This window comes from Podarcis gaigeae, assembly GCF_964106915.1.
Source record: "Podarcis gaigeae genome assembly, chromosome: Z".
NCBI lineage: Eukaryota > Metazoa > Chordata > Lepidosauria > Squamata > Lacertidae > Podarcis > Podarcis gaigeae.
In genome coordinates, this window is record NC_139691.1 from 9,146,301 (window position 1) to 9,161,799 (window position 15,499).

The 15,499-nt window shown below is 45.4% G+C and overlaps 1 protein-coding gene across 1 annotated transcript in view; it reads right to left on the minus strand.

Moving 5' to 3' along the window:
- Window positions 1-597: 597 nt before the first annotated feature.
- The window catches only part of LOC310836416 (uncharacterized protein), a 161,811-nt gene continuing 146,909 nt past the window's right edge, over window positions 598-15,499 (minus strand). The window contains exons 60-68 of the mRNA XM_083721576.1: window positions 15,318-15,371; window positions 14,720-14,737; window positions 13,303-13,356; window positions 12,294-12,356; window positions 9,289-9,454; window positions 6,265-6,371; window positions 4,897-4,977; window positions 3,855-4,043; window positions 598-3,008 (exon numbers count right to left, since the gene is read on the minus strand). Of these exons, the coding sequence (XP_083577702.1) occupies window positions 2,859-3,008; window positions 3,855-4,043; window positions 4,897-4,977; window positions 6,265-6,371; window positions 9,289-9,454; window positions 12,294-12,356; window positions 13,303-13,356; window positions 14,720-14,737; window positions 15,318-15,371 (882 nt within the window). The 3' untranslated portion in view covers window positions 598-2,858. The remainder of the gene's footprint in view (window positions 3,009-3,854; window positions 4,044-4,896; window positions 4,978-6,264; window positions 6,372-9,288; window positions 9,455-12,293; window positions 12,357-13,302; window positions 13,357-14,719; window positions 14,738-15,317; window positions 15,372-15,499) is intronic.

Below are 15,499 nucleotides of genomic sequence, written 5' to 3' on the forward strand. Positions count from 1 at the left end.
AGGATATCAGAGTGGCATATATGGTTTCTTTATCCCTTCCCTTTGTTGTCACAACAACCCTATGAGGTAGGTTAGGCCAAGGGACAATGATGGCACATAAATAACTAGCACATCACACCAACTCTTCGAAGGGATAAAGGCCTTCAGCACAGCGGTGAAGAGAATGCACCAAATCTACTCCCCACCAGCCTAGCAAACATGGCCAATGGCAACATTTGTAAGACCAAAGGTTCTCTACTTCTCTTCATCTCCTCTCTCATTGTCAGCTAGTATCTTCAAGACCAAAGTCATAACCCCCCTCCCCTGACAATAAATGCCTTCCTTCTTATCTCAAAGGGCTCTCCTATCTGAGGTTTAGGACTGCCATGAGACATTGCTCCTCTTAGAAAGCTCATCAAATTTAGCAATTTAACCCTTTTCCTAGCAAGGCTATTTTTGAACATAAAAGAAAACAACTGTCCATTTCTACCCAAGAAAAATTAAACATTTCCAACTTAGTTTCTATTTGGAAGCATTGTTATGAGGACCGGGGACGAGGGAGAGAGAGAAAAGGCTATTTTCCCCCAGCTAGAAACCCGTTTATTAAAAACCCATAAAAACAAGCATTTTGATAGGAAGCAGTACAAATCCAATCCGAATGACTCCTCCTTCTCTGCAGCTTCTCCTCTTCAAACATAATTTCCCTCTTCTTAGAAAGGAGCTTCAGTGACTCTGTGATGCTCTCTAGTGGCTACAAATTAAGTTACTGACAAAATGAACAAAATTTTTTGGTATCTTGTGGAACATGAGGCATTTTGCATCATTAGTGTTCCAGATTCCTCTGGAATTTGTATTAAACAGGGTGGGCATAGGACACGAAAAAAGGACCTTCCTTGTTTATGGAAGACAGTTCTTTATTTGAAGGCATTCTCTTGTTCCAAAAACCCAAATCTACCTGTTTATTTAACAAAATTTGAATGCCCCTCGATTGTAATAAAACTGATCAATATATATTGCATTTCTGTTTAAATTATAGTCATTATTCCTAAATTGGCATCTATCCACATATATCAGCAAGTGCAAATTTAGTTCATTCTCTTTGTTTTGTTTTGTGATGCATCCAGGGGTATAGGAAGGGGGATGCATGGGGTGCAGCCCACCCCAGGTGTCATCCTTGAGGGGGATGACAAAATGGCACACCGCGGGGGGTGGCACTTACCGTAGGGCCTGGCTTGCAGTGCGCCCGACCCACACGTCTCTCCTGGGAGTGACACAGTGGCTTGGCGCTCTGCACTGCTCAAAACAGCAGCGTGTGGCTTGTGTCTGCTAGGCGGACTACATGGGCAGCTTGCCACAGTGCCCCCCTGGGCAGCTTGCCCCGCCCCTGCTGCTCTGGGTGCTGGAGCAGCTAGCTAAGCCCCTGGATACATCCCCTTTGTGATGTGCATCTTAATTGATTGATCTCCTGCATTTGCCTGTTGATGTTCATAATGCACAGTAGCACATAGTCAGATATTAACATTTCATTCCTCTCCAAAATGAGGGGGGAGAAACACTGGAATGTTTTTGCTTTACAAGGACAAAATGAGGCAGTGGTGGACCAGTTTTTGCAATTGTGTCTTTTCACACAGAGAGGAAAACATGCTTCAGGTTTTGCAGTCCTTGAAATAAAATAAAACCCCAAAATAAGTTCTGGAATCCTGCACTTTTCAAGTTGTTTTAAACCAAGAAAGGCAAACCTCCAGATGGTCTGATGCGGCCCACCAGGCCTTTCCCTAGGCCAGGGAACCTTACGCACAGGGGACAAATGTGGCCCTCTAGACCTCTCTATCTGGCCCTCAGGAATCTCCCTAGGCCATGCCCCTCACAGCCCTGTTTGGTACCCTCATTGGGTCTTTGTTGCCTGTCTGAAATGTGTCCTTGAACTCTGATAATGCCTCTTGCTTGTCTGGATGGGAGATAGAGAGGAGTGTGCGAGTGCATGTAGAAACTAACCTACTGTACTGAATTCAAACACTGAGGGCAAAGGAAAACAGGTCAGCTGACATTACTGTGAATGACTGGTGTGAAGTTCTACCCCATTCCCATCAGAGTTGGCCTTCAGGCTATGGGAGATATATGGAACTGGCCCGTGGGTTGGATCAAGTTCCTTCCCTCTAATTTAACATGCTAAGTGTTATGCCTCTCAGAATAGAGCACTGCAGATTCATGGGAACAGAGGGACACAGGGTATACAAAACAACAGCAAAGTCACCTTGGACTGACCCCATGAAAGGGACCACAGGTTATTTGTGCAATTCAGCACTTCAAAATAGGACTAATGCTGATTGCATTTAGCTCCACTAAGCTGCATTAATTTACTGGCTGAATTTTACAAATGTAATTAAGGGTTAATATGTTTCTAAAGGCACAACAATTTTAATAGGTACAGACCAGGTTGAAAATCAAGAGGTTCAATTTTTCCCCATCACTGCACACTGGAGGAAAGAAATTGCACCAGGATTCTGTGATTGTTAAATATAAAGACCATAAAAAGAGTACGCAGCCTCCCTCAAGGTCATAGCTGTCAACTTTCCCCCTTTTTAAAGGGAAATTCCCTTATTCCGAATACGATTCCTCGCAAGAAAAGGGAAAAGTTGACAGCTATGCTCAAAGTAACTCAATAACATCTCCACTGGGACATAAATTAACACCTTTTTACATACAGAAATGAGTTGTAAAACAATATCCTTCAGAAGGAATGCAACTTTAGACAAAGAACTCATAAATAGGAACAGTAGCTTTTAAGGGCCACATTGTTCTGTACAAGATTTTCTCTCTTTTCTCTGAAGTTTTACTTCCACAAGAGGAAAGATGCATTCATTTGTTCAAAGTCAATCTTAGCTGAAGCAAACAGGCCCAACCGTGAACCCGAACTGATGAGAGACATCCCCATTATGAAACACAGCTAGGTCACGCACAGGCAAAAGGGTAAGGTCCTCCGTGGAGAAATGGAAGATGGTGTCAATGATAGAAGATTCATTGTCCAGCTGAAATATGCAAGGCAGAATTATTAGGCAAGAGCCAAATCTTTCATTTTGCAACACAAAACCTTCACACATGCAACTTGCTAGACTATATTGTTTTGAAGATAGGCTGAGAAATGTGTGTGAATAATTCCCCATCGTGCTGGCAGGTCAGATCTGTATCTGCCCTACCTGTTGCAAGATAATCAGCCAATTCCCCTTACTCAGACTGCATTAAGGATACTGTTAGAAGAACAAGCTTACTCAAATCATATTAGGAATTTGTTAAGAATGTTTATGCAGGCCAAACCCAGCCTTGAGTGAGTCTGATAGAGAGCAGGCACCCTGTTCTTCTTGATGAATCTGGCACCCAGCTCAGATAATGCAAGCATGCTTTTCCTCTGAGAAGGTGGCCTCATTTTTATGCATGCATAAAGCTAAGGAGAGGGGATGCCTCCATCTAATTTATAGGCCTGTGGAACTTCCGGGGGCCTGTGGACTCCACTTCTGTAGGTTCTCTCAAGCAGCCACTTTTCTGTTTGACCAAGTAAAGGACCCTCCTAGTGTCCTCTTTATTGACTTTCCCCTTATGCATGAGGAGAAATTCCTCATACTTTAGGGTGGACATATAGATGGTGTTTTTCATCCTTGTTACACTCCATTAAAATTGTAGGGAAGGGGGTGTAGCTCAGTGGTAGGGCAACTATCTTGCATGCAGACGGTCCCAGGTTCAACCCTTGGCATCACAAGGCATGCCTGGGAGAGATTCCTTGATTGAAACCCTGGAGAGCTGCTGCTAGTCAGTGTAGAGAATATTGGTTTGACTCAGAGGCAGCTTCCTATGTCAGTCATGCATTTCCTTCCACTTACTGTGCATCCTTCAAGGACAGCCACATAACTCTGCTCTTGGGAGTCAGTAAGGAACTTGATTTCTTTTTCCAGCTGCAGCTTGCCCCCATCTGGATGAGGTCTGCAGGAATATGACACCTTCTGGGTGGCCAGGCTGCTATGAAGCTTCAGGAAACGGAGCTGGACAGTGGTCGTATCCTGGTACTCCAGCTGCAACAACCAAGAGAGGACAGATGGTTAAGAGTTGGCCAAAGCTGGTCAAGCTTGCAGGGCTGAACACTAACTTGTGTGTGTGTGTTGAGGGGTGGGGGGATATCATCACACCTCATGTAGAAAGCTAGAATGTCAGGAGCGAAGGATTCCAACTAAACACATCATTTCTTTCTACCTGCTTTGGTGCTCCTGCCATTTAGGACTGCATTTTAAAATGCAGATAGAGGGATTTGGAACACTAGGATGTCAGGGGAAAGGCTAAAACTCCTTTCTGCTCAATAAGTTCAAATTCACCAGGTCACTTAGGCAAGCCCTACCCCCCCCCTTTGTTGAAGTACAGCTCCCATAATTGCTGGTCATTGCCCATGTCTGCTGGCCTGCTGAGGCTGATGGGAGTTGTTCTTCAGCACTGTCTGCAGGGCCAAAGGTTTCCCACACCTGATGCAGAGGATTGCATGTATTAATAGGCAAGTTAGGTACCACGTTATGATGACTAAGTAGGGATGGAGAAGGCGCTTGGTTTTGTTTGCATTGGAACTACCTAATTCACAGTTCTAGAATGAATACACAAACCAAAATACAGCTATCCTCTGAAATTTTTGCTTCTCTGAATTTTGCAATGCAGTTCTCTGAGCAAACATCATGTAGAAAAAAAATGCACATATTAGAGAACGGTGTGCATAAAAATGTATTACAATCAGAGGAAAATTTATTGCATAGGAGTGTGTATTAGCCAAAACTGCAGCCAGAAATGTGCCTGTTACGAGACATTTGTACCAAAATGCTGATGAGCTATCCGGAGGGAAAATTTTGTGACGGAAACTTCAGTGTTGCTTACAGAGAAGCTTACCATGAAACCACCAGGCAGGGAACTGAACCATTGGAAGGTGTTTTCCAAAGCATATGCCCTCAACCAGGCTTTGATGGGGACCTGATGGTTTAAAAACACACAGAGTTCATCAAAGATCACAGATTTTTACAATGATTAGAAACTGCTGTTGGGCACAGAGCAGTAACTCAGAGCAAGGCTTTCAGGGTGGCGGCCCCTGATTTGTGGGAACAGCATCCCTGTTGAGATACGACAGGCAGTCCCACTCCACTGTTTGCATTATCTGGAAATAATTGAAGGTCTTTTCATTGTGATGCCAGGCACCTTCATTATGCAGTTTCCATAATGAGCTGAACATGCATCTCTTTATCCTGGCCTTTGACATTATATTTGTGTGTGTGTGTTGTTTAGTCATTTAGTCATGTCCGCCATGGACCAGAGCACGCCAGGCCCTCCTGTCTTTCACTGCCTCCCGCAGTTTGGTCAAACTCATGTTGGTAGCTTCGAGAACACTGTCCAACCATCTCATCCTCTGTAGTCCCCTTCTCCTTGTGCCCTCCATCTTTCCCATTATCAGGGTCTTTTCCAGGGAGTCTTCTCTTCTCATAAGGTGGCCAAAGTATGGACACACCCTATTCTTGTGATGCTAGTTTGTTTTAAACTGCTTTTGACGTTGTATTTTTAAATTGCTGCAACCTGCCCTAGGACTTTATGGTGAAGGTTTGGTAAGAAATTGTAATAATAGAATCACAGAAATGTAGAGTTGGAAGGGATCCTGAGGATCATCTGATCTGCAGGGAAGAGTATTTTGATATTATTCTTTAAACTCACACACAACACTAAGAAGCACTTTGCAATTAATTACACAGCAGCACTGTGGCAATGGCACATATGATCATAGCATTGTAGAATTGGAAGGGATCCTGATGATCATCTAGCCCAACCTGCAACCCTGGCATTATCATCACTATCCTTTTACCAACTGAGATGATGATGATGATGATAACAACAACAACAACAATTTTAAGCTGTTTTATGGTATGTTTGTAAACCACCTTGAGATGCATGTAAAAGGTGATCAATATGTTTATTAGTAATAACGATGATGTAATCAGTGATTTTAACCAGTTTTCAACTGCTTGCAATATTGTATTTTTTAATGGCTTGAACCTGCCCTGGGATGTTACAGTGAAGGGTGGGGTAATAATTGAAACAATAATAAGCAAAAGGATAATATGTTAGCTGTTTTTATTGCATGCATGTAAGAGGAGAATCATACATTGAATCATACATTTAATAATAATAATAATAGTAACAACAACAGCAACAGCAATGGTGCTGGGTGCATGACTGAGCTTTTGCCCTGCTCAGAAACCTTAGAATTCTTACCTGGTTTTGAACAGGAGAAATACAAGTCTCTCCCCCAGCCGTGAAGTTGCAAAATGCCACCAAAGAGTCTTGCGGGCTGCCTTGGTTGGGGTCTATGTAGTAATGCCCTGAAATGAAACAAATTTCCTTTATAACTAGCCTGCTAAGAGACTAAGCAGCATCATGCTTTCAAGCCCCCTTCTCCCCAGCCAGCATAGAGAGGCAGGTGGCAAGGATTTTAGCAGGCTGATAAAACAAATGGGCCTCCTACCAAACAGGCCTGTGGAGGAGGGTACAGAGCACAGTCAGCATTGAGAACCAAGCTGATTGGCAGAGGAGCCTGAACACTTGCCTGCATAGAATTTCTGGTAATCCAAGGCTATTAGGAAAGTTGCATTACAAGGTAATGGTAATATTTATTTATTTATTTATTTATATTTTATTTTATTTGTTTTCTAAAGAGCAAACAACCAAACAGCGAAGCAAAGCAATTGTAAAAAGAAAAAACCCAAGTTTTAAAGGACTTCCAGATAAGGACTTCTTAGGTCTAGCATTTTTCTTCATTAGGGGGTTGGTCCACCGTCCCTCAGACCTTGTGGTGCACCGGACTATATTTTGAAAAATAGAAATACCCTACAAGCCGGTCCTGCAGCTGCCTCCAGACCTGAAGGAGGAAAGCACTCTGCATGCGCTCAGCAGTGTGTCTTGGCACCACCTGTTCACCAGTGTTGTTGACAAGCAGCAGCCGCTCCATCGGCCCATCCCTGTGGAGCTCCCAGGTGGTGTGCACCATGCGCTGCAGCCTTTCATCCAAGGCCAGGTCAGCAGGCAGGCTGCGCATGTGGAGCGCCGGGCAGGCGGCACACAGCTCGCCCCCCAGCTGCTCCAGCATGGTCACCGAGCCCACAACCAGCAGCAGCCCATAGCGCGACCCAGACACGCCCACCTCTCTGTCCATGGCCGTGCCAGGTTTACATCAGTGCGGGGTGGTGAGGCTTGAGATTGGCTGCAGGAACTTCCTGGAGCCAATCCAAAGCCACACCAGCATCACTGTCCACCCAGAGGTGTCCACGGCTTTGGATTGGCTGCAGGAGCTTCCTGCAGCCAATCCGAAGCTGTGCCAGCGTCGTGGAAGTCAGTCCCCCCGCAGTGAGGCATCAAGGAAACGCACCGGTTTAGCTTAGCTCGGGGACTGACCGAGCGGGTGGCAGGGTCCGAGGGCTGGATTTATGAGCCTGGTGGGCCGCATCCAGCCCCCGGGCTGTAGTTTGCTGACCCTTGCTCTAGCTAGAGTCAAGTGAAAATGTTTGTGGGGATTTCTGGATACAAACTTATCCACTAGTCACATTTTGTTGCTCTCAATGGATACTGTTGCCATTCTACACACACACACACACACACTCCAAATGCCCTGGATGTCAAGCCATTTGCAGGCAATTCTGGTGGAAATAACAACTTCCTCATGGACAAGCTTTGCAGGTGGGTTTCTTGCCAGTGTAGGTGGGTTAGATTCACAGAACCATAAAATTACAGAGCTGGAAGTCCAACTCCCTGCAATGAAAAATCTCAACTAGATAATATGTGACAGATCCAACCTCTACTTAAAAACCTCCAAGGAAGGAGAGTCCACCACCTCCAAGCTTGCTCCATCCTCCATGTGACAATCCTTTATATATTTGAAGATGTCTGTCATAACTCTTTTCAGTCTCCTCTAAACACAACCAACACTCTCAACCGTTTCCAGACCCTTGATCATCTTGGTTGCATGCGTTCCAGCTTGTCAATATCCTTCTTAAATTAAGACCCAGTGTGGTGCAATGGTTAGAATGTTAAGACTAGGATTTGGGAGAGCAGGCTTCGAATCTCCACTCAGCTATGAAGCCCACTGGGTGACCTTGGGCCAGTCACAGTCTCTTAGCCTCACCTACCTCACAGGGTCGGGAGGATGAAATAGGGAGGAGGATAACCATGTACACCACCTTGAGATCCTTGGAAGATAAAGGTGGTATATTAATGTAATAAATAAATAAATAAACAAATGGGCTGAGTGATGGATGTAATTCTGTGATGGCCTGGGACTTGGGCTCGGAGCCAGAGCCGGAGGAGTCTCAGTCCGCTCCCTCAGGCGGTATCTGAACCAAGTCTGGGGCCTGATTCTGAAGAGCCCCAGTCTGCACAGGTTCCCCTGCAACAAGCACCAGCTGGGCCAAGTCTGAGCCTGCCCTGGCTCCAGATGCAGGGATTACCTCGTTGCCCTCTGCTGGGCAATCACATACAGCTGCTCCACTACCAGTTGGGTCAGGAGAGGCTGAGGTGGCTTCTGAGTCTAGTAACCCACCAGCATCTCCCAAGCTGCAGAGACTCAGGTCTGAGAGAAGGAGAGACCTGAGTACTTGCAGGAGGAGTCCTCGCCTCTGGGCGATACTGGGAGGTGAGTTACCGGAGGATCAGGACCAGCCGTTACCCTGTCAGAGAAAAAAGGCTGCCAGACTCCATCCCAGGTTGTGGGAGCAACCTTGCTGTTTGCTAGAACCTGCCTGAGACTCTGTGCCTGACCTAGACCGGTTTCCTGCCTTGGCCCTGTTGGACTGACTCCTCGCAGAATCCTTGGATTTGGGACTGGACCTGGACCTGGACCGCATGGCTCGGATTAACCCCCCGGGCCCAGCACAAATTCTTACTGTTGTTGAATGATTTAGGACAGACAGTCATACTGTGCATAGTTAAACTATGGAACTTGCTCTCACAGGAGGCAATGATGGCCCTCAGCTTGGATGGTTTTAAAACAGGCCTACACAGAATCATGGAGGATCGGGCTGCCAATGGCCACTAGCCATGATGGCTTTGCTCTGCCTCCGTGGTTGAAGGCAGTATGCCTCTGAATACTAGTGGCTGGGAATTGCAGGTGGGAGGAGTGCTGTTGTACTTGGGTCCTGCTTGTAGGTCAACAGTTGGGGCATCTGGTTGGCCACTGTGAGGATTCTGGACTAGATGGGCCTTTGACTACAATTCAGCGGGGCTCTTCTTCAGTTCTTATGTTCCTACCATCTGGGAGATGGGGTTGTGCCAGCAGAAGCTCTTTGCAAGTGGCAGCTGGGTAGTCTCTGGTCCCATTTGGAGGATCTACCAGGAGCTTCAGTTCTCGTCCCAAGCTATCCATGAGGCTCCACACATAGTCATAGTTCAGCTTCCTTGCTGAATAAATTAGATGCTAGCAAAATAAAAATAAAAGGAAATGAAGCAGAATACAAAGTCAAGCCACTGTCAGGTATGGTGTCCCATGTCAATATCAATCAAACCATGTAGAAGATAATAAAGAATGGGTGTGTGTGGGTGCCCCACAATAAGCTTTGTGCCACTGCAGATCATGCATAGAGGAGGTGCATGCTCTCCATCAGAGTGCAAGTTGAATCCTCCCAAAAAATTAGAAGCCGTGAGTTATATCCAACAAAGTTCTACTCACAGCAGACCCACAGAAATTAATGTATGTCGTGTCCATAAATTTCAATGGATCTGCTCTGAATAGGACTTTCATGGCATATAACCCTATCCTTGTGAAATTTGCAGTTCTTTGAATTTTGGTGTGCAGTCCTGTGCTGAACCAAAGGTAAACTATTCCAGAAGCTCTGCAAACACCGTCTTGGTAGTCACGATAACCCCACAATTAATTGCTAGTTGTTTTAACAATAAGCTCATATATGTTTATATTCACTTGCTTCGATATAAGCTAATTGGATTGCTTCGATGCTATCCTTATTTGTGGGCTTGGGATGCTGGGCTCTGAGCCCAGAAAGGGGAACTATCTGTATGTGTCATCTATGCCCTCATCTGTTCAGGTGAAGTGATGGGAAGGCCTGGCCAAAGTGACGTCTGCTGCTTTGTGTATAAAGAATATATGCATGTTTGCTTGGGTGCAGACCAGCCATCTTCTTGCTGTGGTGTCTGTCCTGCATTTATAAATGCTGAGAGACCGGACTTCCGGGTCGGCGCCATCGCCGAATGGCGGGCTCCCTCTGAGCTCCGGAGGGAGCCGGCTTGGCAGGGGATGGGTCCTACCGCACCGGCGATGCGGGGACCCTTAAAAACCACGGCCAGAGTGAGGCCGTGGACATGGAGACTCAGCTGGCACCGTTAGCGCTCTCCCGACTCGTGAAGGAGCCTTTTTAAAGGCTACGGATCGGGTGCCGGGGAGAAGCGTGGTGCTTTGAGTTCTCTGCTATCCCTGCCGAGCGCAGCCGCATGCCATCCGGCGGAGAGCGCTGACTTCTTCTATTGAAAATTCGGCTCTAAAGAAGAACCCGTGAGTAATTGGAATATGGACTAAAAAAAAGGGGATAATTTTTTAAAATTCGGAGCGAACGGGGGAGGCGGAAAAAAGGAAGTCAGCCCACCCCTAAATTGTAGAAGAGCCAAAACAAAGGACTGGACAACTAAGATCGAGTGTAACCTTATCTTGCCGAATCAGCAACTTCGCGAGGGAAAATTATAAGATTGAGCTGGAGGAGAAAAGTGGAATTGTTTTAAAAAAAGCAACCCCCCCGGAATCCCTGGAGCGATTCGTGAAACTGCCTGGAGAAAAGTGATGGAGGTTTTGACAGCTGTCAAAGAGCTGTCAAAAAGGAAGATTAAAATAGAGACTTTGTTATGAGGACTTTGCCGGTTATATTTGTTATAAATTGAACACAAACTGTTTTAAATATCGGTCAACAAGCTACTTGGTCTGGTGGATGTGATTCTGGAAGGGAACTTTGTTACTGCAATCCACCTAGAGGAGCCGAGGGATATTGCATGTGTTTTTCACAGGAAATCTGAACAGTTGAATGGAACTTTTAATCTCCTGGGAAACTGCAGGAATGGAACATTATTTTGTCTACAGAGGTCTACACACTACAGGAAACAATGGAACTATTTGTTGGAAAATGAAAGGAACATGATGCAATGCTTTGCTTCATGAATAACAAGCCTCTGCAGAGACACTAGAAACTTTTGGAAAAAGAACATTTCTGTGGGAGAACAGAGAAATAAAAAGGAGGAGAATGATTGACAAGAACAAGGAAATAACAAGAACTGGACAGAACTGGGGGAACATTTGGGATATTCAGGTTTGACAAGCTTATGGATACAAAATTGGAGTTTTTACTCCTGGATATAAAAACCTGGATAGAAGAAATGGGCCCTTATTTGATAGACTCCTTCTACGATTGGACATCCGTAATTAAAGACTGGCAAAGAACCTGAGGGACATAGTGTAAAGTGGGAACTCCAGGAAGATATTAGAAGTGGAGGGATAGGTGAAACGCAAAGGGGAAAGAGGGGAGGGAAAATTGGAATCCAAAGGCTGTAAAATTACTATTCATATTTATCTTACTTCCATCTGTACTATGTTTGAAAGGGGGAAACTCGTGGAAGGGTATAGATCGATCTTAGGGGATGAGAATTTGGATAAATTGGGTTATTGATGAAGAGTGTAATTTGGGGATAAGAACTTGTTGAATTTAATTGCTTATTTGGAAGATTTGGAACACAAGAGGGGGTGGGGAGGGGAAGTCCTAGTTATTGGCAAAAAGTTTATAGATTGGATTTAATTTGTTTTGATTTGTTTTAATTTGGAAAACCTTAATAAAAATTATTACAAAAAAAAAAAAATATAAATGCTGAGAGACCTGGCAGGCTGATTTGCTGCAAGTCTAGACCTTTCTTGAACAAAGCACTAGAACTGATCACTCTTGTGTTTTCGACATGGTATCCTGCACCAAAACACTCCCATGAGCCCTTCTTTGGGCTCCTTTGGGCTTGTGGTTCAGAACAACTCCTCTAACTAAAAAATGCACACATATACAGTATTAGGGGAAACTATGCATATCTTTGTGAAAATATAAAAAAATGCAATAAAGTGTTTTGTAAAAATGTGTGTATTCACATTAAAATGCTAATGAACTTTCCTGAGAGCTTCTAAAAAATAATGTCAGAAAGTGGTGCGAAAATATGGCAAACAAAACTGGGAAACTGGGAAAATGAGAAAGTGGAAGAAACTGACAGGGCGTAACTACCTTCAAGTCTTCCCTGGAGATGTTCAGTGAGGCACCAGGCAGTCCAGGAGCACCAGGCATGCCCTATAAGAAAGAGTATCATCAGTCCTGTTTTGGAAAGCTGGTGCTCAGTGCTGTGAACCTCAGGCAGCTGCTTTAGTGCTCCTGGAGTTTGGGAAGCAGAGGTTCCCAAATGGCATGAATTACACATGCTTCTGCATTCAGTATGCATGCCCTGAAACTTAACACATCCCGAGAAATGCCTGCTTGCATCTGAATGAGGAACTATCTAACTAGCACAATACACAAATACCCAATTCACACCAATGCATAATCCAGGCATGTCCAGAGTCCGTTTCAGGGGCCTAATTTGGCCCGCCGGTTGGTTTAATCCAGTCGCTGTGGCAGTTTATTTCCTGGGGTAAAATTCTAAAAAAAACCTCAGCAACTTCAGTCCTAAAAAACCTCAACAACTTTGGGTTAAAAAAAGCTCAAGAATTTCAATCCTAAAAAAAGCCAACAACTTTGGACGGCGCCTTTGGTCAGCCCCCATGGCCCTTCACTTCATCAAATCTGGCTCTCTTTGAAAAAAGTTTGGACACCACTGGCATAAACTGAAACACAAACTATTTGCACTTCTCTGAATTTTGCAGTTCAGTTCTTCAACCAAACAGTATGTAGAAAAACACATATATTAGGGGGAAATGTGAAGCGTATGGGGTGTTAAGGGAGGGGTAGCACCTCTGGTAGGAGATATGTCATGGTCCTTCCAGGGTAGTTTGCCCACCTCTAGACCCCCGCCCCTGCACACAGCTCTCACCTGTGGCACCTAGAAGCTGTCAGCATGTGACAGTAGCCACACCCCAGGAAATGCCTTCAACTGACCAGCTAGTAAAAATAACAATGACCATTTCTTTTCTTTTTCTTTTTCTTTTTAAAAAAGAATGCTTGCTGTTTTTAGTACGCATGGAGGAAATCTTGCAAGTACTTGGTTTGAAAGAAAAATACAGAAAGGGCAGCCTTAACTTACAGGCAGGCCTGGTAGACCTTTTGGTCCTGCATCCCCTTCCAAGCCTTTGAGGCCCTGGTGAAAACAAGAGAGAAGAGACAACTAAATAACCACTGAGATTTGGACGGTACTTGACTCACAAGGTGGGGCAGGCAGGGTGGGAGGCTGGCTCACTTACCTTTTGCAGTGCCCTCCATTGATTTTGGAAATAGGGTGGGGGCGTGTTTTGAGGTGGGTGTTGATTTCAGGGAAGGTGAGGGCAGAAGACCAGGGAAGGCTCAGCCTGCGCTATAGGAGAGCATAGCTTGGATGTTGCTTCAGCAAGCACCAGGTAGTGAGCCCTGCTGCTAGCCCTATACTGCCATGCCTAGCCCTGACCAGACATTGAGTGCTCTGAGGAAGAACCAGATACTCTACTGTTTGAGAACTGGGGGAGCAAGCAAGGGCCCCCTGAATCCAATGCAGAGGGTCCCCTTGTGAGGAAGAGCCTCCTGGGATTGTCAGAGGAGGAGGTGGATTTGCCCCCCAAGTCCCCAAGAAGGCTGGTGCCAAAAGCTTGGTGTGCAGGTTGAAAAGCAAACAGCACAGCTAGGACCCCTGCAGCAGCTCCCTGCCTTTGAAGCTACCACTGTGGTGCAGGGAGTAAGAAACCAGAGATTTGCTGTCAAGAGCCCCTGGCTTGAGATGTCTAAAGGGATAGGCGGGCAAGATTCACATCGATATCAGTCATTCTTGGGTAGCTGCCAGGGCTCAAGCATCTTAAACCCAGTCTGGCAACCCTCACCCCCTACTCCTACCTGCATCAGGCAGTTGGGGCTAGGAGCCTTTAGTCATTTGGTGTTGCTACTGTTCAACCATGACCTGGGAGACCAGGGTTCAAATCTTCACTTGGGTCATGAACCTGACTGGGTGACCTTGTACCAGTTACTGCCTTTCAGCTAGATCTACCTGACAGGGTTGCTGTGAGGATAAAGTAGGAGGGGAGGTTAAACCATGTATGCAGCCTTCTGCTCCTTGTGATAGATGTGGGATATAAATGGGAGGAATAAATAAACAAATAGATAAATTTCTCACGACATCCTGGAGCCCATGATATGCTGGGGGGTGGGGTGGTTGCCACACAATATCCCATTGCAAGACTACCTCAGGTACCTCTGCGGGGGAATATAAAATGGCAACTGGGGTCTGTTGATGTAGGTGGTGGTGGCGGTGGTGGTGGGGCTCTCACTGCCTCGGGGCCCTCTCAAATCCAGAAATGAGCAAAAGCTTTGCATAAATTGTTGGAGTGCACCAGCTCATGTGCTGAATTGTGAAATCATGGAAGGTGGTGGCATTGAGGACTGCAAGTGTGCATATAAAGAGAACTGGGTACAGCAATGGCAGTGGGGCAGTGTGCATGTATGCAGCGGGGACGTGGGGGGGGGGTAGGATTACTTACTTTTTGTCCAAATGTGCCCTGGGAAGAGGAAGAACAAAGACAATACTAGTGGGGAACAACACTTTTGTCCAAAAGAGGGCCCCCAGCCCTAAAATAACAGTTGTTGGAAAATAATCCCAGGAGATAAACTCAACTAGCTATTGCATTTTGATTTTGGTGATGAACGTGATGAATGCGAACTAAGTCTCTCCTTTTTGGACGTGTTGAATTAGAGCTAGTTTCTTTTAAAAATGAGTTTTTCAAGTTCTGGATGCCAGGGATTGAGTTTGAGACCTCTGACATGCAAAGCACATGTTCTGCAACTGAGCTATAGCGGTTCACTGAAGCGTTGAGGGGAAGGCCTTGTGGACCCTCCCCTACAACTAGCAAAACCAGCGAATGGTGCAGATTTTTAACTTCTGCATGCTTTATACAGGTGGCAGAATATAATAGTTCCCAATAAGGGGGGGGGAGAGATATTGCCTATGTGCAGAATTCTGAATTTATTTAGTTTTCCTAATGTGTAAGTAATACATGTCCCATTAAGTCCCTGAAACAAAGAAGCAAAGCCCAGCAAATTTATTGCTGTGCAGTTCGAAAAAGGAGGAGGGGAGCTTACTGGAATGCCAGGGTGTCCAGCAGATCCCCATGTACCACGTGGGCCAACAACACCCTGAAAATGAAGGAGAGAGTGTTACAAAGGCAACTTGGGCCTGTGTGAAAGCATCTATTTATCTATAATATCTTATATATTTATAGACCTCTTAATACCAGAGCAGTTGACAAAGAAAGATAAGATGT